A 26,170-nucleotide genomic window follows, 5' to 3' on the forward strand; every position below is an offset into this window, starting at 1 on the left:
TATGTTCTGCCTCTCCTATAGATTAAAGATCAGCACAGCAAAGTGATAAAAAAAAGATTGTGAAACTGACCCCTGGGCTTAGATTCAGTATCAGCTCTCCCAAGGCAGGCAGACTCAACTCTACCTGGTGCAAAAAGGAGGCTTAGTTGTTTGGGCAATGGGTGAATGTTAACCTGAATAGCAGAGTTTCAAAAGCTGACTTTAGCTTCAGTAATAAATCTAAGACAGCTTGAGAAAACAGTGTTTACTCATGCACAGAGAACAGTATAGGGGGTTGAGGAGGGAGCTGAGAAGCAGTGATTCTAGCATCAGGCTGTCCTAGTTTTAATCTCTACTCTGCCACTGACTAGCTTTATGGCCTTTGGAAAGTTATTTCATCTTTCTGTGCTTTAGTTTCCTCACCTCTATAACTTGGGCATAGTAACAGAATTTACTTCACAGGGCTTGTTGAGGACTAAACAAAATTATATATGCAGTTGGTATCATACCTGACAACCAGCTCACCATTGTCCAGTAGAGTTATCATCACTGCTGTCTTCTCAAGCACACCTACAACAAGCATCCCCAGTAATGTCATTTCCAAACCTGAAGCCTGGGAGTTCTATCCACAGCTCTGGGCACCAGCATTGATTCTTCCCAATTCCCTATTTCCATATCCATCCACTCTGTCAAGTCCTGTTAGTTCTACCAGCAAAATAAATCTTGAAACATTCACTTCCCTCTATCTCATCTTGTGCTGAGCTCCATCACTCCTGCCTGGAAGACTGCAAGAACCCTCTGAATAGCCTTCTTTGCTTTCACCTTTACTGCTCACAGTAGTGATCTTCTGGGAATGCAAAACATCATCACCTGCTTAAAAGCTCAGAATGCTCTTCTATTACATTGACAGTAAGATGCAAACTCCAGACCAAGCTCTACAACATGGACCTCCGTGCTCATTCTTAACACACTCTCTCTCCCCACGATACTCCAGCCACACCAGCCTCCTTTCTATTCCTGAAACGCCTAGAACGTATTCCTGCCTTTAGCCCCTTTCACTTACGCTGCAAGCTTTCTCCTTTTTGGGCTCTGAAAAAGGCAAGTCCTCATCATTCAGAATTCAGTTCAAACACCACCTTCTCAAAGAAACTGTCCCAGGTAATCTGTCTTCAGTAGCTCCAGCACTCTTGGATCACAGTTTTATTTCCCCAGAAGCACTTTTCATCAGCCATTATGAAAAACTGTCTTGATCAACCAATTAGTTTACTCTTTTACCTGGTTTCTTCTGACAAGAGAGTAAATGGGGTGAGGACAAGGATTATATTATTCTTGTTCATCATATTACCTCTAGCACCTTGAACTGCACCTCATTCATGGTAGGTGCTCCTTCACACCTGTGGACTGTGTGCATTGCTAACTGCTACTAAAAGTACCCACAGAAATGCTCCTACCATCAAATTCTCTTTTCTGTAGTACAGACCATGGTAATCGCAATCTCTCAATCATCTGAATAGAAAATACACTCTGGTTTATTATATGAAACGAAGCACAGATGAAATCACAAGAGTGTATGATTAAATCCTTAGCAGATGGTATCCATATTCACACACTAGAATTACCCACCAGTTTTGCTTATTCTCCTGCACTTGAGTTTGAGAACCATAAGGCAGGTACTTCCCATCCCTCACTGTTTTGTCCAGAATGAGTAGAGCAGTGCTGAGCACAGAAAAGCCTCTCATAAATATTTTTTAAATGAATGAATGAAGGATAAACAGAAGAGTTTGCTCAACCATTGGGCATAAACCATTATCAGCCTTCCTCCTCTTTGGTCCAATAACTTCTAAATGCTAATGAAGACAAGGGTGAGAAATGTTGCGACATTGTCTTAATTCTGCAAAATGTGATATTAGCGAGATGCTTCTTGGTTTCAACTTTGCAACATTTTCTTTGCACCTTTATATACTTCTCTAGCTCCCTGAAAATGGAAACTTAAGATATAAAACGAGGGATAGACTGTAAACCCTGTGAAGAGCAGGGACAATGTAACTGTTTTGCTCACTACTGTATCCCTAGCATCTAGCACAGTGCTCTGCTTGTAGTAAATGCTAAATAAACTATTTTTAATGAACAACCAGTGGAAAATGTCTTTCCTCGCAGATGTGGCTAAGTGATAATAACCCAAAGTGCTGACCTGCCTGTAAAATCCCCAGACTCCCTTTCTAAAGGAATTAGATGAGGTATAATGTGCAGTTACTCTTCTTTATTGACCCAACAGGGGCATATTAAAATCAAACAAACAAACAAAAACTAAACAAAAAAACCACAGTCCTGGAATTCAGATACTTTCAGTAAGTTTGAAATCTCTAAGAGGCCTACAATTCTGTGCTTCATTTAGAATTCAGTATAATATGCAACTATAAATTTCTCCTTGTCTCCCCAATGAGCTGCAATCCATCAAAATTTCTAAAGCAGCCAGTGATTCATTAAAAAATTATTCATGGTGATTCGGCACTGGAAACGCACGCAGGGAATATGATTGCACTTGGGAGCAGTCACACTCAGAAGTGATAACATAGGTTAAGCTTTTAAATGCTAATCTTATCTCTTCCCAAAGCCCTGGTTGACTCCTATCTGTCATCCCCACCAAAGCAGGCAAAAAAAAAAAAAAAACAGAAAAAGAAAAAAAAAAACTCACAGAACTGAATTATTATTTTTTTTAAATGTTGTCCAGACCTATTCCTAGTTTGACTAAGGAGTAAAATCAGCTACCTTTTCTTCAGAGTAACACAGGCACAGTATTGCTGCTTCCCTCTCACCAGACTTGTTTGCAAGAAACAGAAGTTGCATGGCAGACTACTCGTGACAAGCGACTCAAATAACACTCCCTCCCCAATATAGGCTTCATTATTGCATTTTCATGCTAATAAGCATGACTGAGTAGCAAGCGGTTTTATTCCGATTTTTCACCATGATAACCATGGAGTTGCGCTTAGCTTTCTCCATAGCATCACTCTGTGGGAAGAGGCTCCAGATTCAACAGAGAAAGGAACATGTACAACAGAAATAAAAAAGATTTTGTACATGTGTCAGGAGGTGAGGAGAGGCATCACACTTTTTATCATGACTATTTTTATAAAGGTTCTGAGTGAACAATCTTCAAAGTAAATGTGAACTATTTTGTGATCTGAAGTTATTCTTCAAAGACCACTTGGGAAGATCATCAACTAAGCATCCTGGCTTGAAAACACAAGAGAATATAGAAAATTTACTTTAAACCCTCAAGTCCTTAATCCAAATAATTCTAGGAGAGAAAAAAAGAAAAAGAAAAACTTTCTCCTTGGGTCAAGAAAGAAGGTGAGTGAGCATCCATTGAATGATTGTCCACTGGGCTCTTTCCAAAGCAGCTGCTTTGCTGAGGAATCAAGAGGACAGAGCAACAAATGTAAACAGGGAGACCGCTTGGAGAGCAAAGAGATTCTCTTGCTACACGGGAGATGATGGGGACCTCCTTCCTCAGGAAATGAAGACAGGGCCATGTATCCAGTTAAATGAAGTTTAAAAGATGTGCTTCAGCTGCCGTGTGATTCAAGTGCCAAATCTGCACAAGCCATTTTGCACATTTTCGTATGTTATCGCCTTTTCTCCTGTATGGTACTTTGGAGTGCTTGTTTATAAATTGAGACAGGAGGTAGATTTGACTCTTTGTAATGTAATGATTATTTAAAACTTGAAAAGTTGTATGAGCTCTAGAAATGTCAACCTTTCAGTTCTACACCCAAACCAAGCAGCTTGCCTGATTTAAAAAAAAAAAAAAAAAAGTAAAATAGGCCATGCTATCAGGTTGCATAACTTAAAAAACTTCAGAACTTTGCAAATTTGGCATTAAAATAGTTCTGTGAATTTTTTAAAGTACACAAGATCTATAAAATGTTACTTTAGAGCACTGTATTGTAAGGAAGTCATATTACAACCTTGAGTCACTAAGATGGTGGCTTCTAATCACGATAAATTGGAAAACATCATCTCTTGTTAAATTCATCACCAACTTTCTTCCTCTACATTTAAGTACATCTTTGATCTTGAGTACTGAAACATCGTTTTTGCTAAATTCCTTAACCACATGTCTTCAATCTAAGGATCATTCCAAATGAGCCATCTAAAATTCCCATACTGTCCATTTCTTTCATCACTTTCTTGATAGAGATGATACACACCAGTATCTCAAACTACACAACATCCTATTCTTGTCTATTGTGCTGGTTAACCATTACCCAGCACAAACTGTGGAAAGAAAATACGAAAGAAAGCTTCTTGAACGTGGGTGAGCTGGGAGAAAGAATCCACTTACTATATTTATAACAGTCTTACTAGTTATTATGTATCAAGAAAAACATCTAGACAGAAAAATGAGATGTTGTCAATACTAATATCAAGCAAACAGAACGGGTGTAAGACTAACTAGTTGTAAGATGCTGAGCAGCATGTGCTCAACTTCCTTGAGCCCACATTCCTCTTCTGTAAATGGAAGAATCACATGGCCACCCTCACAGATGCAGAGAATCAAAAGAGGGGATCAAAGCATGTACCATACTTAGCTCAGGACCTGACACATGGAATGAGATCAGAATCAGCATTTTCTTCATCATCATCATCATCATCATCAGTATCATGTACTAAAATCCTTCTGGCTCTTAAACCCTCTAATAAACTTGAATTAGCTAGCACCATCTGGCACCTTATCTCCTTAAAGATGGTAAGCAACTTGTCCCAATCTCCTCTGTTTTTAATCCATGGTCTCCACTCTCTTCTACAACCCTAAGTGGCCCATTTCTCTTTCCAAACAGAATTCTGTTTGAGCAATGTATTTTTGTGTCAGGGGGGCAGTGTTGCATGTACCCTTATATGTATTTCCTATTGACATCAATGCATAATAGTGTTTTAAATTCCGCCTGCCTTCCAAATCATCCTTCTTGGTGCCAACCGTGTGTCAACTGAAGGTAAAATTGATAAATACTCAGATCCGTGCGTAGAATGCTAATAGTCAACGATTCAGTCAAACATACATCTGATGTGATTCATTAACTCATAGTTTCCAGAAATCTTAACTAAGATTTTGGTGCTTTGCCACTAGCTGGCGATACTAGCATGAGGCAACTTCGCCAGATAAATAGGTAAGTAAGGAGATGATTTCATTAATGTTTTCAATATATGATTTTTTTTTTTTTAATGCTAGAGAAGCACAGGGTAAGATCACCAAACACAGGGGTAGTGGAGACAGGGAAGAAGGGCAGAGAGACTTCAGGGAGGGCTTCTGAGAGGAGAAACCATCTCAGCTAGACCAACTAGAGGAAGAAGAGGGGACGTCAGGGCCTTCAAGACCAAGTACAGTGTGGAGTATGCCACTGTCCCACTGTGTGTCGATAGGTGAAGTTTACCACTCAGGGAGCGAGGGAGATAAGCAATAGCTAAATCACAGAGAACCTTGTACAGTGTGTTGAGGGTTTGGAGTTTATCCGGCAGGTAATGCAAAGTTAGTGGAGCATTTTAACCAGGGTGGTTACATGGTCAGACTTCTGTTCATAATCTAGATTGTGCGCATTAGAGAGAATCTTTCAAATTACAGAATTCACCATTTGTTTTGTTGGATAATGAAACGTATGCCCTTGGAGGGACTAACCCCATGCCAACACCACACAGCTGAATTTAGGAAGTGGATCTCCTATGAGGTCAGCAAGTTCTTGTTCTGACTCTCCTGCACTGCCCCCTCAGGTGCCAGAACACACATTTCCAGAGAAAGATGCAAAACTTAAGTCCCTCTGTCATCCAGCTCTCCTCTCAAGCAGCTTATAAAGATAACACATATCAGTGATTCTGTCCCATTCTCCAATGGACCTTAAAAGAAAGAACTTAGACCTTTTTTTTCCCCCAACATTTAAAAGAGATTTTGCTTCTTGGTCTCATGGTCTTGGTTCCAGTTTTCATGTTAGAGCCTACTCTGAACTGAGCCCAAAGTTACTTCACACATGTCTGGGTTGATAATTGTAGAGGTAGCGATAGTCACAGATCCAGTCAGGAAACCTCTAGAAACAGCCTTTAGATTACACAATGTCAGAAAACAGGAGCTGTTTTCTGTCTTTCACAAGCACTTTGAACAAGTCAGCACTCCATCAAAAGGAACATAACAGTTTAATGTTCTGTCCAAGAATGGAACGCTTGTTTACCTGAAGTAAAGGACTGATAAAAGTAACTTGCGTCTGCCTTGATTGATACAAAACTTACTTGAAGATTAACCTGGACAGTCAAGCCCTCAAACCCCTAACACAGTCGTCCACTGGAAAATAAAACCTGAATTCATAATGCAAACATTTCTAAACGGTTGATCCTATACCCTTATTAAATTCATCACATGCAGAAAAGAAAAAGAGAAAAAAAAAAAGCTTTGAAAGCAAAATGAATTTGCTGAAAGCAGTTAGTATTTACCTAGGTTTTCTGGCATGGACTACTCTTCTCATGTATTGGCTCATTTAATCCTCAAAACCACCTGAGGACTTACAGACATAATTATAGACATCATTTTACAAATGAGAAAATCAGAACATTAGAAGAACTAAGTGACTCAAAGTCATCCAGTTTGAAGAGATGACTCCAGATCTATGCATCTCCAAAGCTATTAATACATACTATATAAAGTAGTGTGACGGTCCTCTTGGAAGACACTTAATAAACTCAGTTTTCAAGTGTTTACTAGGCAGTTTGAATTTTTCATCACTCAAGACTTACAATAATAGTAGGACCCCAGGCCTCTGAATGGAACAGAACAGTCTGAGGAGCACTGCTCTTTTAATTATCTCCGTGTCTCACACAACAACCAGTGAGACAGCCAAGATGTGTCAGCATCCTTGGTTACAAAGGGGGATGCTGACGGTGATCCAGACCCTCACTCATCTCAGTTCACAGTTACACAATCCCATGTCCCATAATCACTCATAATCTCTCTCGCTTTTCAATAACAACAGGTTTAAATTATTAAGGCCATCACACAAACGGAGCAAAGGGACATAGAGTAGACAGTCTGATCCATACCGAACTCTTTGTTAATCCAGTCCCCAAAGATCAGAGATACCACTAATTGGGTGAGCCAATTCAAATATATTATCTCATCTAATCTTTGTATTCTTCTGACTATATACTCTTACCCTTATTACCCCATTGAGGCCCAGAGAAAGAAAGTAACATGCACATGGTCCACAGGTGAATAATAGAGTCAGGACTTAAGCCTCATTCTAACTCCAAAGCTCAAGCTCCTTTGAGAGTCTACATGAGGCCAATGAGTCAAACACTTGAACAAACATAAGCTTAATAGTATAGCAGGGAAACGTGTTAAGTCTGAAAAGTACTTTCTTATAATAGTACGATTCCTTGAGTGACAATCACAAAGCAGGCATACAACAAAGTATTTCTACTTAAAAAGGCAAGAGAGGGAGGAAACAAAAGAGGGAGGTGGCGAGAGAAAAGCTGCGAGGTACTATTATTCCATTTACAGAAGAGGAAATTTAGCTTAAGGGGAGGTTAAACAAAGTTAAATAACCTGCCAAAGATCCCTGGGCCAGCTAGAGTTAAGAGCCAGAGGTAAAACCTGTGTGCTTTTGACACAAAAGTCACACTCTTTCCTTTCTTCCTTGACAAGTGGCTATATTTCTGTTGATGAAGAAAATGACTCATCCTTTCAGATAGGAAAAAGGAGATCACTCACCAATTCGCGAGGACTCACGCTCTGTCCCCCGCCAGTTGCAGGTAGAGCATAGAATTTAGGAAGGCAGGCTCTGGTTCCAGACCACCTGAGTCCTACACCAGCTCCACCATGGATTAGCTCTATGACCTTAGGCACATGATAGAACTTTCTAGGTAAACTATCTTGCAGGTGTAATTATACACATTTAGCTCTTTTTCAGTTTTTTGTTCAGGAAGGGAATGAAAACACTTAAATTATTCGGTACGAAAATGCATTTGAAGCCTGAGGCATTTGGATAAATTGCTTCAGCTTGACCTTTCATTCTGACCATGGAGACCCTGCAATTGAAGCCATTTTCTTAAGAAAGGAGTTATCACTATTGATAAGCTTACCATTTGTTTAATGCTAATGATCACAGTGAATATTTATTTAGACTCTCCTAGGTGTCTGGCATTGGACTAAGGGCTTTTTGTGGATTATTTTATTTAATCTTCACAACTGCCTTGGAGAAATGTGCTGCTATGCTCCCTGGTTGGCAGGTAGGGAAACTGAGGCTCAGAGGATTAGCCAAGCAAAGCGGGCCATCTGACTGCAGTCTGTGCGGTTCATCACACCTCTGTTATACTGTCTCCTTCACCTGCGTTCGGATGACGACAGGATCTTCTAGCAAACACTTTCATTTCCACTAAGCTGATACATTACATGGTGATACTGCAGATAAGGGTGCTCCAACAGTCATTTGTGTCAAAAATCGTAACATCAACGAAGAAAATGAATTTTTACTATTCATGCAGTTGGACCGACAAGGAATTATGAAGCAAAGGTCACAACTTTAAGGGCTGGTGGCTTCAGAAACCAGACATAAGCATAAAAACATTAGTATTAAATAGTTTTCTAATATGATCACAGCCACTTAATTACCTTCTGAAACAGCATGAAAAGAGAGGGCACACTGATAAAAGTCATCCCCAAAGCATCTTTCTTTCCCAAGAAGTGATTTTGCAACACAATTTTCAAATATTTGAAAACCTTCCCTCTGCCTATTTTGAGTACAATTTTATTTAAAAGTACAATTTTATTTGAAAGACACCAAAGTTCTGGCAGTAATTCTTCACTCCATAAGATAAAATGGCATTTTTATTATTTCCAAGGGCCTCCCTCACCATGGTCAGGCACTTGATGGCTAAGGAGACTGAGGCGGGAGAGCCCGGTGACCAAGCCTAGGCTCCCTGACTTGTGGAGGGGTGTTGCTCTTCACAACATCTCCACCCTGGGTGGTCCTCAAGAGCTGAGTCTGAAGCAATGTGTCACTCACCCCGGGGACTTGGTTTTGCCTGCTCTCAGCCTTCCCCATATTATAAATCAACTATACTTCAGTTTTTCAAAAAACACACCAAAGACATCGTTTTCACATGCAGATTTAGGGGAAAAAAAGGCTCAAGACTTACAGATTGTATGTATATGTACGTACACCTAAATATGAGGGCATTCCACTGATACGGTTAAGTGGAATCTAGTCTTTAGAATTAAGCAGGTTTGGCTTCAAATCCGAGCCCTTCCACTTGCTTGGGTTTTTTTTTTTTTGTTTTTGTTTTTGTTTTTTTTAATCTTGAGCAAGTGTTCTTAATCTCTCGGAATGAAACTTCCCTTATCTGTCAAAAGAAAAATGCTATCAATAATATCTACTTCATAACTTTTTTTGCTAGAAAGAGATGAGATATACTTGTGCAGTTCATGGCACTGGCCTCTTCCGTGGTGAATAATCAAGAGACATTAACTTATTTACTAGCCTTATTTCCTTATCCATAAGCTATTCTTTTTCTTCTTAAACAGCCTGTCTTTTGCCCCATTTTGTATAACTGTTGCATTTCACAGAAAGGGGAGAAAGATAAAGGACATAAAATTGGGGGAAATTTTTATTTAATCTGCTGAGAGTGCTTATGAGTATTAAAGAAAGCAGACTAAATAAAGCAGTTAAGGTATTAATCTCTAAGTATTATTTTAATTCATTATTCATGCGGGCCCTATAGCCAAAGCCAGAAATTGCTAACAATGAGTTCATGTCCCACAGCCTGTGGATTTGCTGTAAGGTTCCATGATTCACTCCTTTTGCAGAGAAGGAATTGATTATAAAACTCAGTGCAAGTTACTGTGCCCTTACACAGTCTGTCTGGCTTAATCATCACATCATTACTATCAACAGGTAGTTACTTCTGCACCCATTTTTAAGATTGGAAAAGTAAAATTCTGAGAGAAAAACTTGTGGAGAACATACAGCTATTAAGTGGCAGAACCACCACTACATTTGATAACTCAGCCCAATGTTTTCTGTTTTCTCACATGCCCTCCAGTTTTGCTTAGTAAATGTATAGTCACTGAAAATTAATGCTGTAAATGGTGAACAAAGTAATCCTTCCAGTCATCAACCAAACACATCTGTGTGTATAAAAGAGCCAGGACAGTAGTTTAAATTTGCCTTCTGCTAAAAAACAAACAAACAAACAAACAAAAATGAAGAAGAAGAAAAGAAAAAAGAAAGAAAGAAAGAAAAGGAAAAGCTTCCAAAAAAGGTGTTTGGTATTCAACAATCTGAAATCAGGCATTTATTCATTCCATAACATTCAATCTGTATTTATTGAGCATCTACTATGAGCCACTATGCTAGGCAAATGGAATTACAAAAGTTTTGTTGACAAGTTCTATCATAAGCAGCTGTTTTTAATATCTGAGTTGCATTTATTTTTGATTCACTCTTCCTGTAAGAAGAATGTGTATCTTTGAGGTACTGAATAAGCCACACTAATGTACTGTGGTTGTGCCAGCTAAGTATCTTTGGGTGTTAATCATGGCCGTAATCACATGGAGGTGGCAGAGGAAAGAACTTATCTTAGTTTCCTCATCTGTGAAATGGGACTTAAAAAAAAATAGTGCCGACCTCCCAGAAGAAAAGTTATTTGCCCAAAGAAAAGTTATTTTAATTAATTCAGCTTGGAACTGTTTTCTACTAAGTGCCATTTTGGCATAATCTTATTATCAGGGTGATTTGATTTTACAAAACAGTCATGAAAGCTATTTAAAATGGCTACACATTTAAATGTCAAACGCTTGACACATACTATAGTAAATTTCATTCCTTCAAGCTGAATCATTTGTGTGTGACATTTACACAGAAATGCAAACAATAAATGGTCAAATCGGTTTTAGATTTAAAAGTCTATGGGATTGTTTAAGAATAAAAAAGATCCAAATTTCAAATGGTGGGGAAAGTCCACTATTTTATAGTATTATTAAGATAGAGTACTATTATGGGCCATGGTACATTATAAACAAACATGCACTGAAGTTTTAAAAATACTTTTCTGGGCAGCAGTTAAGAATTATAAAAAACAAAAACAACAAAACTGTTACAATTTATTGCAAAAACAATTAAAGGATTATATAAACCCTAGTTTGTAGTTTTGTGCTTTTCTACATAGAACCAATTTCATCCAGTATTAAAAACATGCTAATAACCTCCTTTTGATTTTTCATGATTGTTTTCTAACTACTTTATTATCCCTGCCTTTTAGTTATCCATTTTGGACCACCTGGAGGCCTGGCTCCTGTGTTGGGATCTTATCTAACAAGCAGTAGAATGACCTGTGTTATGGTCAGTTCTCTGCCTAACAGAACACATCAGAGATCTCCCGGTAGGGCCAGCTGAAGATAGCAGCTTTCTAAAATCACCAGAGATTCAAGCTTAAGCAATCCCAGAGGTTTTAATTGGTCATCAAAAATGGAAATCCCTAACATGTTGACTACTTCAAAAGCATTAAGTTGCAGGTTTACACAGAACCATAAATAATGAAGTGTCACTGCTAAGATTTGTTTTTCAATCCTTGAGCTTTCTAGATCATATTAGAAACCATTTATAGGAAACATCTCTACCCTCCCCTCTCCCATCTAAATTTCTGCAGTGAATATAAATTTTAACAGTTATCCATATGGACAACACACTGCAGGTGGGGAGCAAGGCCTTTATAACACAACCTACTTTCTCTGCAACACTCTTCTTGGAAATCAAGGAATCTGTGTTTTCACAAGGCAGTTGTCTAAGAAAGCTCTGAGAAAGGGACATCAAATAAACAGTGGAAAACAGCACAAAGGGGTCCCTCACAATAGACAGTCACTATTAAGCTGTAATTTTTGGAGATGACCTAGTTGACTACTGCTCAAACCCTGGCATTTAGAAGAAACAAGCCAATTATGAGATGTGATTCAGTCCTGGAATTTAGCAAAGGTACTTAAATGGAAAGGTCCTTAGTTTCAGAGTTTCCATGTAAAGGTGAAAAAGACGCAAAAGTTATAAGCACCCACAGGGCTTTTGTTTAGAAGACGAACTTCTGCTCTTAAAAAGGGCAACAGAGTGCTACTGAGTAGGTGTATACAAGAAAAACAACAGCCCCCTCTGGGCTGTGCTCTTTCCTCCCTGGTCTCCAGCAGTCGGGGGTACAGTATACAGTGGGGATGCCCTTTCTGCAAAGGTGAAGGAGGCTAGGGCTTGCTTTTTCACGTGAGCTGTGACGGTGGGTTTGCTCTTGCTCCTGTCTTGTGCGCCCTTTTGCATCGTCACCCTAGAGAGCAAAGGCATTCTTTGCAAGGCAACGGCTGGATTTTTGAGCTGCTGTCTGTGCCAGAAACACAGAAGAGGCACCCTAACTGCCCCCTTTAGACTACATTCTAATCAGCAGCACTCCAAGCCCCAAGGCAACAGCTACACCTGCAGAGTCAAGTGGTAAATTCCTGCATCCAGATAACGAACAAAGATAGCTGCAGCTGCTTTTTTAATAGTCTAGATCATTGTCTCCATTCTGAACTTTGCTCTAGTAGGTAGCTCACTAGATTTTGTTGGTGTTTGGAGCAGAAGAGCATTATTGTCATTGTCATAGCTCTATTTTCTGAGGAACCCATGGTCTCTTAGCTGGAGGAAGGGTCCAGCAGATCTTTGTATATTCTCATGTCAACAATGTGAAAAGTGGCTTCTGATTCCCAGCTGTGATAGTCTCGGAGAGAGAAGCTAAGGAAGAGAGGTGGATGAGAGGTGGGCCAGAGATGGTACTGGACCTGCAAAGAGCCAGGGCAAGGAGAGACTCGGCCACTTGCCACCCACAGGAACTGTTTTTCCCTGGGGCAGAAGGGCTGCTCCCTCCTTTGTCAGCTTCTGCATCTCTAAGTGCAGACCCCTCCTCTTCACTATCTTCTCAGGATTAACTCTAGGGCATGATTCTACTGAGGCTGGGTGACTTGCCCAAAACTTGCCCAAGACTTCTAAGACCCAGTGCCAGAGCCAAGGGCAGGACCCGAATATCCGACTCCCTCCACAAATGCTCTTTCTACTCCATGGTCAGATTCTCTCCATTTCTACTCCATGGACACAGACACTGCAGACTGCAGGGGCAGAGGCGATGAGCAAACACGGGGCGGCGGGGGGGGGGGGGGGGGTGGCGGCGTGCATTCGTGACCTTTTTGTTAGCTGACCTCCTCTGGTGTCTGACTTTGCCCTATGATTCTTCTTCGCTGAGAGAACTTAAGGTTGTAAGAGAGAAAGGAGAGATCCTCTTCGACTATGGATATTACCAAAATCACAAAACAGAAATGCCACTCTTGTTACAGAGAAATATCTAGTAGGTGAAAAGGCTGGAAGTAGAGCAGTCTAAATTTAAATCCCCTTTGATTCTCCCCACTGGCTGGTTCCTTTCATACAACAATGGTTATAATTTCTATTCACACCAAAGCCATGGCTACACAAATTTCAGAACCAAAGGAAGCTTAAATGTCATCTGGTTTAAACACCTATTTTACTAGTATCTTAGAAATAGAGAATTTTAGAACTGGAAGGCACTTAGAAATCACCTAGTCCTACTTTCTCATCGTACAGGGAGGAAACTGAGGTCCACAGAGATTCCAAAGCCTTCCTACAGACATACAACATAGTATCTGGGCCAATAAAAGAATTCCACCCTCTAAGAACCGAGTTAATGTGGCAGCCTAGAAAAACAGTAAAATGTAGTCAAAAGACAAAGAAAGTTACATAAAGGACAGTCTTCCTTTAGATGACACACATTATGATTTTAGAAAAAGAACCACAAGGCCTAATTATAAGAAAATCACCCCCACCACCTCTGTTTTTCTGGACAGAAGGAAATAGGTAGAGATGGGATAATGGTAATTTTCTCCAACTCCTAGCCCCTGTGAACAGTTCTTAGTATGCCCACAGTTAAGGGAAAAGACAAAAACATCTCTCTGCATCTATAAATCAGGAAGGCTACAGTCAATGGTTTCCATGAGACAAGGTCTAAACAAAATAACCCTGAAAACAGCATATTTTATAAAAGCATCCTGGTGTTCCTTCAATTTATTTTATAAATTGTTCTGACTACACAGGTGACTAACACCAAAAAGACAGTCTCCTGCAGTTGCTCATGATTCATGTACTAGAAAAATAAAGATAAAAGATCACTCCTGAGAGATTTATATCCAAATGCCTTTCCCTAGTTTACGAAAGGGAACATTAAGGTAACCAAGAAAAAAAAAAGAAAAAAAAACTCCAAAAGTTGCATAACAATAAAAAAAAAGTCACCACATGTTGTCTGGTAAAAACAATAAAGACACCCTGCAGACTTGTCCTCACTTAGAAGGGCATGTTCAAGAACACCCTGAGTCTCTTTAGTCTAAAATGAAACATACCCTAAGGGGAACTTAGAAAGCAAAAGTGTGGAAACAGGAAAGTGACTCAGAGATGGTGATAATATTCCCATTTCTGTTTTAAATTTTATTTCTTATTTTCACTTAAAAAAATCTTTAAAGAATTGTTTTAACATCTCCCATGCCACAGACAGCCTTTATTTTCACACATTACTGGTTTGATGGGTAAAAACAGGTATCAGCCTCTAAGGGGAGGCACTGAATCCACAGATTCTGGTTTATAAAAACTTGATCCCTGTGCTTTGCTGGTTAAGCAACATTTACCTGCAATAGCTAGGTTTTCTCTGGCTTTTAAAGTTAGCTGGGCAGGCAATTCTCTTCTCAGAGATAATAAATTCAGACTGTAGCTACAGTAAGCCACTGTGCTGGGATACAGACACAGATCAAACCTCACTTAATCCTTATGACCAATCCTTGTAGAGAAAAACATCCTTATAACTATTTTATAATCGTTGCACAGATGACAAAATAGAAACCCCAAGAAGTTTCACCATTTGCCTAACATCATTTGTCTCACCAGTAAATGATGAGGAATTGGTAAAACAGGAATTGGAATCAAAGTCTTCCAAAGCCAGAGCCTAGGATCTTCCCACTGTATCTGAGGTGCTCCCTAGATATGGATGGGGAAGGGAAAGGATTTTTCTTCTTTTTTAACATTATTGATGGTGATGAAAAGATTTCAATCACCTATCATTAAAGAACAAATGTGATTCACAATTTGCTATCTCCAAATCAGCCATTAAAATTTGGCCATTTTAATTGGTTTGGCTCAGGCCCTGAGTTTTCCATATGGTTATTTCCTTTGTTTTATGTTAAATGTAATCAACTTAGCACTCGAGTTTAAAAATCTTGGCAGAATGTATCAATTAAAAGCTACATAAATTAGGATTATTCAGAGCACACATTCCAAATGGAGTGATTTTAAGGACAAGATTTAAAACAATGCTCTTTTCATAAATGTTAATTTTTTTTCTATAAACTCTCATCATCACCCAGATGACAAACTTCACACGGACAAAAGAGGGATAGTTTCTTTGGAATAACAAAAGCTAACAAACATTCTGTTTGCTTCTTCTCTGAGAATTAATGTGTGCCTAACATGGCCTTTTCTACACTGTTTGCCAGATGAATTTTTCCTATTTTAGTATTTCTGATAGCAGTCACAAAAACTCTCACAAACCATCTCAAAAACCAAAATGTAAGTACGTCAATAAACAGTGCCAGGTCCGTTAAACTGATAGCACTTTTTTAATTGGCCTTACAAATTAAGATGCCCAGTTGTTATTTAATATGCTAGTTTATCAGCATTACAATGAAAAAATGATTTTATGTTGAAATAGATGTTCTTTTCTAAGCTAGAGACACAATTTTCTTCAGAAACAGAAAAAAAAAGCACAAGATGAGTAAAATACAATCAGAAACCTGAAAAATGCAAAATACTTTCATTTCTGTCATTAATGATTAAATTTATTGTTACAATTGCTCCACGTGACTAATGCCGGAGTAATTATTTCTCACATGCTGAAGCCCATCACACGTGCTAAATAAATGAAAGAATCATTTACCAAACCCCAAGTGCTTGTTGACGGAATTTCCACACAGCTTAACTGAAAGGCCAGACTGCCTGGTGTCTGATTCTCAGAGAGCTGCATAATTCAAGTTAAAGTGCATTATTATTATCATTATTATTATTATTAACTTTGTATTTTATATCTTGGGTAATGGGAGAGTGCACAACCGTTTGCTTTATAATAGATAAAGCCATCTTTATAAATGACTATTTAAACTATTGAATATTAACAGATATTCCTCCCTGGCAAGTATAACATTAGATTCAGTAGAACAATTGATCTGACTTCTTAATGTCTGATTTCCTTATGTTACTCTCCATCCATACAGAGTTGCACAGGAAATTTCCTTGTAACTTTTGGATTAGAAAATTTAACAGTATGAATGAGGATCTAATTCCCCTCCCCCATTTCCACTGATTATTTCATTGATTTCATGCTATTTCCAGGGTCCCCTTTTTCAGTGGCAAGAATGTGGAATTGCTAGAATTATCCTTAAAAGAAACCTTGAAGGTCATTAGATCCCAGGCAATGAATGCCTTCATTCACCAAGGGCGCTGCCCTCCTTTGCCTCAAGCCCTTTAACATCAGCAAGTTCCCCCAAAGGGCTCGCACTTTTACTCTGTCCGAGCAGGTCACATTTCTAAAATACTTAGCTGTCTCCATCGTCCCTGGTCAGCAGCATGGAGTCACTAACATTGAGGAGTTTCAGGCTAGTTTGACCTCTTTCTAGTTTTCAATGGAATTATTCCATGTAATCCGATTTACACAGCCATTTAATCAAAGTGAGAAAGGAGATTACAGAGCTCACATTTGTTTTGCAAAGCAAGGGTGCAAGGATCATCAATTCGACTGACCCTCAAAGTGACTTGATAGTACATCGCCCCACTTTGGAGTGTTGGTCATTAACCTGATCTGTCTCCAGGGATCTTGTTTAAATAGGGAGGTTTAGGCTCTTTTCCTGAACTAGAAGGTAGCGGTTTCTCCACCCAGCTTTCACCACTACCATTCACATGAGCAGATGCTACTATAACAAAGAATGGGTTCCTCACCCATGCTTCTTATTTCATAAAGCAGAAAGCATGTACAGATCAAGTAATTACATTAAACTTCTCTTTTGTTGCCATCTTTCATATCTGCATGTCAATAGCCCTCTCTGGTGGATCTCAGGTGTGGCCGTTCAATGCTTTCCCTATAAACAAACCAACATGCCCGCAGGAGAGGAAACTGCCCTCTGCTCCTCTTCTTAGGCAGCTGCCTAGGGACTACACAAACCTTTCTACCAGCCAATGTCCCTTCCCCCTGCCCTTTTCCACCCTGGTACAATGGGCTCGGTTCTCCCTACTTCTTTCCCAGGCCTAGCCATCTATTTAAAATATTACATTAAGTGTGTCATTAAATAAGGCATTTTCAGCACGTGGATGCCTTCATTCTAAATTGAAGATTGACACAAACCCACAACCCCCCCCCCCCCAATTCCCCATTTCCCCACCACTGCTACCCCTTCCACACATTTCAGGAATTGCAATCTCCGACAGAACCTCTGGGGGGTGAAAGGGCAGCCTTACTCAACCCGCGGTAGATACACAGAAAAATTCTAAGAGGAGAAGGGAGAAGAGGTAAGACCTGCAGTGGTGAAAAGAACTATGGATGAGAGTACCGAGGCTGCCCTTTCTAAAGCACCAGCCAGACACCGGCTTCGAGGGGGAAAAAAAAATCTAACTGTATCCCCTGGACGGTGCTTTACCCACTGTGCTTACATATAATGCAGTTTTACAGCACTGGGAATTACCTCAATAACTATCATCAGAGGTGCCCACTAACACACACACACACACACACAAACTTTTCCTCTTCTGCAGTGGAAGAAAGTGGGTGCAATGTGGAGGTATTAACCCAGCTAGAGCTCCCTAGGGAGCTCACTCAGCGCCGCAAACCTGGCAGACCATGCGGGAGCCAAGTTTCCCGGGCTGGCGAGACAGGTTCTCCGCCTAGCCGAGTGCGGCCGCTAAGGAACTCGGGGTTGGCTTCGTTCCCGCGGCTGCACCCAAGTCCGCACGAGCCGGGTGCCCAACTGGGGGCTGCACAAAAATTTGGGTGCGCGAGCGCTCCAGCGTGTGGCGTGAGGAGCTGTTGTGTAATCTCCCCCGGAATCCACGGGAAAATGTCTCCCGTGCAAAGACATGCTTTTCCGTAGTAACTTAAACTCTCCGGCCAAAGAGCAGGTCCTTTCATCTTACAGGAACCGCAGTTCCCGACTGACAGCTCCCAACTTAAACACAGAGACTCCAAACTTGACACAGGTTCCCTCGTCTCCTCTCCCTGGCACGCACGGGCCGGGCGGCTGGGGCTTGCTCGCCACGCCCGCCTCCCCCGCGCCCTCCAGGCTCGTCCGGCAGGCACAGCCCCTCACGCCGCGGCAGTCGGGGCCGGGACGCGCCGGCCTCCGGGCGCGATTTCCTTGGAGAGCCGGCGAGCTCCCGGGCGTGCCCTACTCACTTGTGTCTTCTTCATAAGGAAAGGCAGAGCTGTGATCCAGCCCAGGCAGCGGTGTGGCAACTCCGTTTAGCTGTTCTGGAGCTCCAGCATATTGCATGAGAGGCGGCTGCAGATAGTCCACGCATTGGGTAGCCCGAGCGCAGCACTCTCTCCACGGCCTGTGCTTTCCGCGGCGCTCCTGATCCCGGCGCGAGGCGGCGAATGAAGCCTGGGCCGGCGCGCCGCCAGCACTTTTATACGGTTCCCTCCCGCCTACTCCGGACACGCCTCCTTCCCTTCCGGAGCCCCGGGGAAGCGAGACGCTGCAGGGGCGCGGGGGGAGACCCGGGAGGGCGGCTGGAGCGCCGCAAACGCCCCAGAAGTTGGATAGATTGAGCCAAGAGGTCCCCTTGCTTGGGAGCCCCGCACGCGCACGGCCGGGAGGCTATGAGGGCGCGGGGGCGAAGCTGAACACCCTGCAACCGCCGCTCGCACCGCGCGACGGCCGCGGTGAGTCCCAGCTCGGCCTCTCAGGTCCGCCGGGGCTCACCTGGCACCTCCCCGGGACGGACAGAGTACCTCGCGCGCCGGCGAAAGCCCGGAGTTCTGTCTTCCGTGCCAAGGCGGTGCGGCAGAGGAATTCACTGGGGGCCTAGGAAAGAATTCACCCCGCCTCGACTTAGGGAAAATTTTTAAAAAGCTTAATTAGGATCTACAGTTAGGCCATTGTCTTACCCCGTCTATTTTTTTTAACAATTACTTTAGTGAATGAATATTTAATAATTAAAATAAATGTTGACTCAGGATTAAGTATTGGTAAGGGAGATGCTGTTTCTAGAATGGTTTACTGCTGCTTCTTTAGAAATTAAGATCGAAAGAGACAAGATGGATTATTAAACGGAGAGGTCACCGACACAACTAGGGTTTTGAAAGCTGTACCTTTTTGCTGGAAAGCGTTTTGGAATCGGAAAGATAATGCAACAATAATAATGATAGCTAACACCATTACGTAACACCGTTAATTACATACTAGGCGCCGTGTAAGTACTTTACATAGATTATATCATTAAACCCTTTCCACGAGCCTATTGTATAAGTCTTGTCATTTTTATTCTCATTTTATAGTTGATGAAACAGAGGCTTAGAAAGGTCAATTCTCCTAAACCACATTTAGCAGATGGCAGAGCTTAATTTGAATCCACAGCCCTGGCTATACAGCTTTTAAAAAATGCTTGAAACAAATATTGACTCTCCATAACCCTTTCATCTTTGTTCTTCTAACTGGAGACCATTAAAAAGCATTTTATTAATCTTTTAAAGAAAATATCCACTAGATATTAATAGGAATAATCTCATGGAACCAAGAATAAAGTGTAAATTCAGGAATGAGGTATTTTAATAAGAGTAGGATTCAAAATTTGCCTTAATTAGTTCAGTGAGCTTTTTTTTTTGAATGAGTATGTCAAACCTATAACCGTGAGGAATAAGAAACTACGTAAAATTTGAAGCTCACTGTGTTAGTTTTCTATCACTGCTGTAACAAATAACCAAAACTTAATTGCTTAAAACAACACAAATTTATTGTCTTACAGTTTGGAGGTCAGAAGTCCAAAGTGGATCACTCTGGGCTCAGTGTTGGCAGGGTTGAGTTCCTTATGGAAGTTCTGGAGGAGAATTCCTTTTCTTGCCTTTCCAGGCTTTAGAAGCTGTCTAGTTTCTTTGGCTCATAGCCTCCTTCATCTTCAAAGTCAATAAGGATGAGTTCAGTCTCACATCATAGCACTCTGACCTTCCCTTCTGCCTCTCTCTTCCACTTCTAAGGACCTTGTGATTACACTGGGCCCACCTGAATAATCCAGGACACTCCCTAAATCAGCTGATTAGCATCATTAATTCCATCTGCAGCCTTAATTCCCCTTTGTCATTTAGCACAACATATTTACAGGTTCCAGGGATTAGGACCATGACATCTTAAGGCATGGGGGTGCGGGCATTATTCTGTCTACCACACTCAATAGCAAACAGGTTTGGGGAGAACATGCGGTGGAAATGTGGACTTGGTATGCCACTGTGCATCCTTCATCAAGGGCTTCACTCCAAGTGTAGGCTACAGAGCTTCAGCTAGGAGACTACCTCCCCCTCCACAGTTACAAAAATAAATGTTTAAAAAAAGACCACAAGCAAAGTTCAGGGTATTAGATAATTAGATCAAAACGGTGCTGCAAACCATTTTAAGCAGCAGTGAAAAGAAGCCTGAAAACAAGCAACTGTGACAGATAGGAAAATCATTTAACTAATGACTCCTCCCTGAGAATTCCAATCTTAACACAACCAGCCTTTAGGAGTAGTTTTAGTCTGTCAGAGTCTTCCAAAGACTTGCAAACACTCCTGAAATGTATCTTTATAGTCTTATGGAAAGGGAAATGAATTTGAGGAGGAAAGTTGGTTCTATTTCAGAATCTACTGCAGGGTCTTTGACCTTACCTCAAATCAAGGGTTTAGCAGTGTGGTATACAGAACTGTATACCCCACAGATGACTGTAGGTGGTACACCAATGAACAACTTTTTTTATTTTATCAAATGAGTATAAATTAAAATGTCTATTTTTAAATGTATACTACATACATACATGTATAATACATATATATCACATCAAACAGATGATTCCAAGTTGATTGTTTCTTAGGAAAAAAAAATGTGAAGGGTCTATTTAAAGGCAGTTTAATGTCTAACATTAAATAAATAAAACTGGTACCCAAGGAAGGTATATATAGCAAAAATCATGAAGCTGGTAGAATTACTGAAGCTTGGCAAACATCAATCTAACTGTACTAATTTTAAGGGACTAATAAGAAGGAATAGCCTAACAAGTTAGAACAGACTTAAAAGAAACCAGAGGGTGGGCCTATCAGAAATTCAATCCAATTTCCTTTCATTCAACTCAATAATTCATCTTAATACTTAACATATTCATCTCTTCCACTGACTCACTTCCTGCTCTGCCTTCCTCCCTTCTTCCCTTCTTCTCCCCCTAGGTTGGTTCTGTCTCCTCCCATCTTCACAGCTCAATGGCTTTCTAGTGACATTAATATTATCATTGACTTTCTCACACATAACTGTGTATCTGTTGTTTCTTTCATACTGCTGCACTACAGTTTTGCTGTGTAATCATGTTACTTGAAATCAAATTAAGAGAATATAAAAGCAGATATCAAAGAGATGAAAAGAGCTAGCATGCAAATCAAAGACTGCAGACAAGCTCATCAGGAGGTTAGAAGTGGATCATAAAGACTGAGATCTGTCTTTGAGGTAGGCTTCTGAGAGGAGACAAAGGCCAGCACCCAGCCCCTTAATGGAAGAAAACCAGGAGCTACATAAAAGTGAACAAGAGGCTGGGCTATGCACCAAGTGGATAAGAGGCATTGGGAATTTTTTCTTGCAGAATAGTAGGCTCCTGTTATAGGGTGCAGGGAGTTCAGCATTTGATACATTGGGAAGAAAGTCTGTTCATAATTATCTAGGTGTTACTTACATACTTTCAATGCTACTTGGTCAATCATTCTGTTTTTGATTAGTTGTTGGAAAGCTTTTTAAAAAATTTTTAAGAGCATTCGTATTTATTGTTGATAAAGTTAAGAGACGGGTTTAATTTAGCAAAAAAATCTAGTAAATCTTGTCTTGTGCATATAAAACATCTCCTGTTCATTCACCCCTTTCTGGCTGCCCTCTCTTAGCAAACATGTTGATTTCAGGACCCTTCTTTTTAAAAATGGCACCCCACACTGAAACGGGGATTGTTTCATACCAGAAGGATGCCATCCATCCCCATCTCTGGGGGAAACAGAAAAGGAGGAGGATAAGAATCACTCTTTGATCGTGTTTAACTTCCTCTGCTGAAAACTCTCTGGTGGCTTTCCATTGCTCTTGGAATAAAGAATTAAATACCTTAGCAAAGACTTTAAGGCTTCCAGGGTCTGGCCTCTCACTGCCTTTCCAAAGTCAGCTCGTGCTGTGCTCTCTGATACAGAGGCAAGAGCCATTTTCTGTTCCTCAGACTTCCCTCCCATTTCAGAGCATTTGCTTATACTCTTCCTTCTGCCTCTGCTGAGACCACTTGGCTCAGTTCTCTCCTCTTTGCCTAGTAAATATTTTCTTCTTCTTTAGATTGCAACTCAATATTCCCTATATTCTCTTCCTCAGGCAGGCTTTCCCTAACCTCTGATTCAGTCAACTCCAGTCTTCTTATAAACTCAAGCATGAATTCCCTCTCATTGGTAGCATTTACAGAACAGAGGCAGTTTAACATTTGTTTGAGTGATTATTTGATTGAAGTCACTGACTATGACTATCCTCACTCATTATTTTATCTTCAGTGCCTAGCAGAGTGAGCAGAACACAGCGAATCTCTTTAATATTGTTCTAATTAGGTTACTGATGCCAGACAGGAGGCAGGAATCAGACAAGGCCCTTTGCTTATAAGATGTCACCATTTCTCACAATCACGTAGGGGAGATAGTCTTTCTGTCTGAAAAATAAGGAAACTCCTAGGTTAAGTAATTTATTCAAGATCCCTCAATTGGTAATTAGAAAAAGTATGATCTAATTCAGGCATCTGGACTATGGTTAGGATTTTTTTTGTCTGCCAGCACCTTTCCTGTTCCTCTTCCTTTGCTACCAGCATCCCACTTTCTTTTGTGGAAATCACACACAATTCCATGTCTTTCAAGAAGGATTGTCATTCACAAGCCTCTGTTCCCTCCTCCCCTCCCCTTCACTATAGGGGTGAGTTTAGGGTCCAGGTCTGTCCAGCCCCCTAATTGGTGAGGTATAGGTACATCACCTGAGGTGGGCCATTCAGAATCCATTGTGGGACTTAACTGCTATAGTAATTGGAAACATTACCGCTTTTCTATAGAGTTGCTACAAGCTACAAAAATGTGAAGCTTCCTCTACCCTATTGGTGTCTCGTTTGACCAGCTTTAAAAATGATGAAAGGTATCAGTTCACAGAGTATTCTTTGAATAGCTCAAATTTTCTAGTATTCAGGGAATACCATCAAACTCATTTGTTTAGTTCCTTTTTTTTTTTTGATTATGGAATAAAGATTAGCAAATATTGCCAAGGACAGTAAATACTTAAATCATTAGTAGTCGACATTCTTTCCCTTTACACTGTGCCTAAAAATATGTTCGACTTAAAAATCGACAGTAAATAATTAATTCCTGAAAAAAGGTAAGCCTGTATAATACCAAATCAGAGATATTTTTTATTTTTAAACTCTTTTATGAAATTTTAGAAATGTTTACAATATTAATGTAGTATGTTCTATTTATGTTGTCAATAAACATTGATCACATATCAAAAGGAATTTCATCAAAAGAAAAGAATTAATGTTCCCTGAAGGTAATTATAGTATAGATAGATAATTATCCTCTATCAAATAATCAAGAAGTTATTAGCTATCATGACCCACTGAAAAAGTGAGATTATCAAGAAATTCTAAAGGAATAAACTTATTTAAACATTCTAGTAGGAATTTGAGTGAAAAGGAATCCAACTGATCTTAGAGAGGCAATTTCCTGGTATATTTAAAACTATTAATTCAACCTTGGAGATATAACTTATTTATTCACTAGTTAATTTTTGACAAATATTTTTAATACCTCTAGTAATTATGACAAATAGCTTTTAATTACCTCCAAAAATCTCCTCTAAATATATTGTTCATTCCTATTATCACTGCCCCACTTCAGAGTCTCATGAATCTCATTTAAACTATTTCAGCAGATTCACCAAATGTCATCCTTCTCTGGTCTTTTCTTCTTCCAGTCCACTTCATTATCGCTGCCAACATTCCAGCAGCATCTATAAAAATCCAGGCACAGTACTTCAGTGTCTATAAATGTCTTTTGATTCTCCATACCTAGAGAACAAAATTCCAAGCGCCCCACATCTTGGCCACAATATATGTAGCTCCCTAGACTCATCAATTGTACTAGCCACTTCCTTCCAACTAACCATACTGGACTTCTCAACATTTTCTCTTTGACACCTTTGTTCCTGTGTTCACATTGTTCCTTTAGCACGGAGTAGCTTTTCCTCTATTTTCTGCCTGAAATCTCCTTTTCATCATTCAAATCCCGGTTCAAATAACACTTCCTCTTTGAAGCAGAGTAGTTGCTCATTCCTTACAACCTTAATTAGGCTTACAATTAATGAGAAAATTAACTTGTAATCCATGAGTCCCTCATTCAGTGAAGGAGAGAAGGATGTTGCTCAAAATGTGCTGAGTGAAAGAATAAAATGGGCTGTGTGAATTTGATGGGAACATTCTAGAGAGAATATGCATATAGAGCTTGATAAAAGTTAACTATGTTTTCATGTTATTTTTTTAACAAGTATTTTTTGACTCAAATTTTATTTTTTAATAAAAGAAGTATAATTATTTCATTTAACTTAAACACTTGTTTATGTCTTTTTCTAATCCTTGAGAATTCAGAAACAATTATTTTTTGAACACAGGTTTTAAAACTAGAAGAGAATTTTGATAAAATGTGGTTTACACAATTAATCTACAAATGAAGAACTGAGGCCACAGAGAGGGTTATTTGAAGGAGGGGTAGAACCCGTGTCTCTAGAATTTACTTATAAAACACTTTCTGGCTACTTTGGAAGCACTACTTCCAAGGAATCAAGATCAAAGAGTAAATATTCTGTCCTTGTTTACAGTAAGGAGTGATTTATTATTAATAAGACACTGATTTTAAGCTTATTCAGAGAAGAATTTCTAGAGAAGAGATAAAGGTAGAATTGATTTTCTAAATGATATTTATATTCTGGGAATATGCTTTTCTATATTCTACATTACCAGAATATAGGATACTGTTGAATGAAAAAATATATATATATACATGATGCTCAAATACCATGGACTATTACAAGTTTTATATATTTTACTATGGGTCCCTCATCTCCATGACATTTAAAAATATATTATGTAACTCTATATTTTTGCATAATTTTCCTGGTTTTGGCTTTCATATATTTCTCATAATTTTATGTATATTAGATAAGTTAATTAAGAGTTGGTGTTTTTGGCAGTGATATCCTCTTCACTTCTCTGATTTTAAAAAGATTTTTGACTCCAACTATGGCAGTGTTGTTTTTTATATTCTACTTTTGAAATGTGTTCTCTAATGAATCATTTAAATGAGAAGTTTCTAGAGTATGGCTTATTTCCTAATTGACAAGTCTGTTCTATACAATTCTTGAATGGCACAATTAATAGAGTGTAGACACACAGACAAGTATCTTGGTAATTTGTAAAGCTTTATTACAAGTTGTAATGTGACTTTCCTAGTTATCTCTTCCTATAAAATTATAAACAGGGAAGGCAGAGAAGCTGTCACATATTTGGGAATTCTTTCTTTCTTCTTCTAGGGGGTGGTGGCTGAAAAGAATTTGACGCTAAGGCAGCTAGGGAACAGATCAACTTTACTATGGTGGATTCCAAAGTCTGAGATAGGCATTGTAGGCACTTTTTTTTTTTTTTTTTTAGTGGATGTGCAACTTGCTTAGACAAGTAGCAGATTTTTCATGTCTCCCTCCACCGTCATCAGACCACTTATCAAGTTTGGATAAAAGACATTTGTTAACAATGTACCTTAT

The 26,170-nt window shown here is 39.7% G+C and overlaps 1 protein-coding gene across 4 annotated transcripts in view; it reads right to left on the minus strand.

The window, feature by feature from the left end:
• Positions 1-18,729, minus strand: part of KITLG (KIT ligand) — an 83,104-nt gene extending 64,375 nt beyond the window's left edge. For all 4 annotated transcript variants that reach the window (XM_010986956.3, XM_010986957.3, XM_031463046.2 and 1 more), the window contains exon 1: positions 18,523-18,729. In XM_010986956.3, coding sequence (XP_010985258.1) covers positions 18,523-18,537 — 15 coding nt within the window. In that variant the 5' untranslated portion in view covers positions 18,538-18,729. The remainder of the gene's footprint in view (positions 1-18,522) is intronic.
• Positions 18,730-26,170: the final 7,441 nt, after the last annotated feature.

This window comes from Camelus dromedarius, chromosome 11, assembly GCF_036321535.1.
Source record: "Camelus dromedarius isolate mCamDro1 chromosome 11, mCamDro1.pat, whole genome shotgun sequence".
NCBI lineage: Eukaryota > Metazoa > Chordata > Mammalia > Artiodactyla > Camelidae > Camelus > Camelus dromedarius.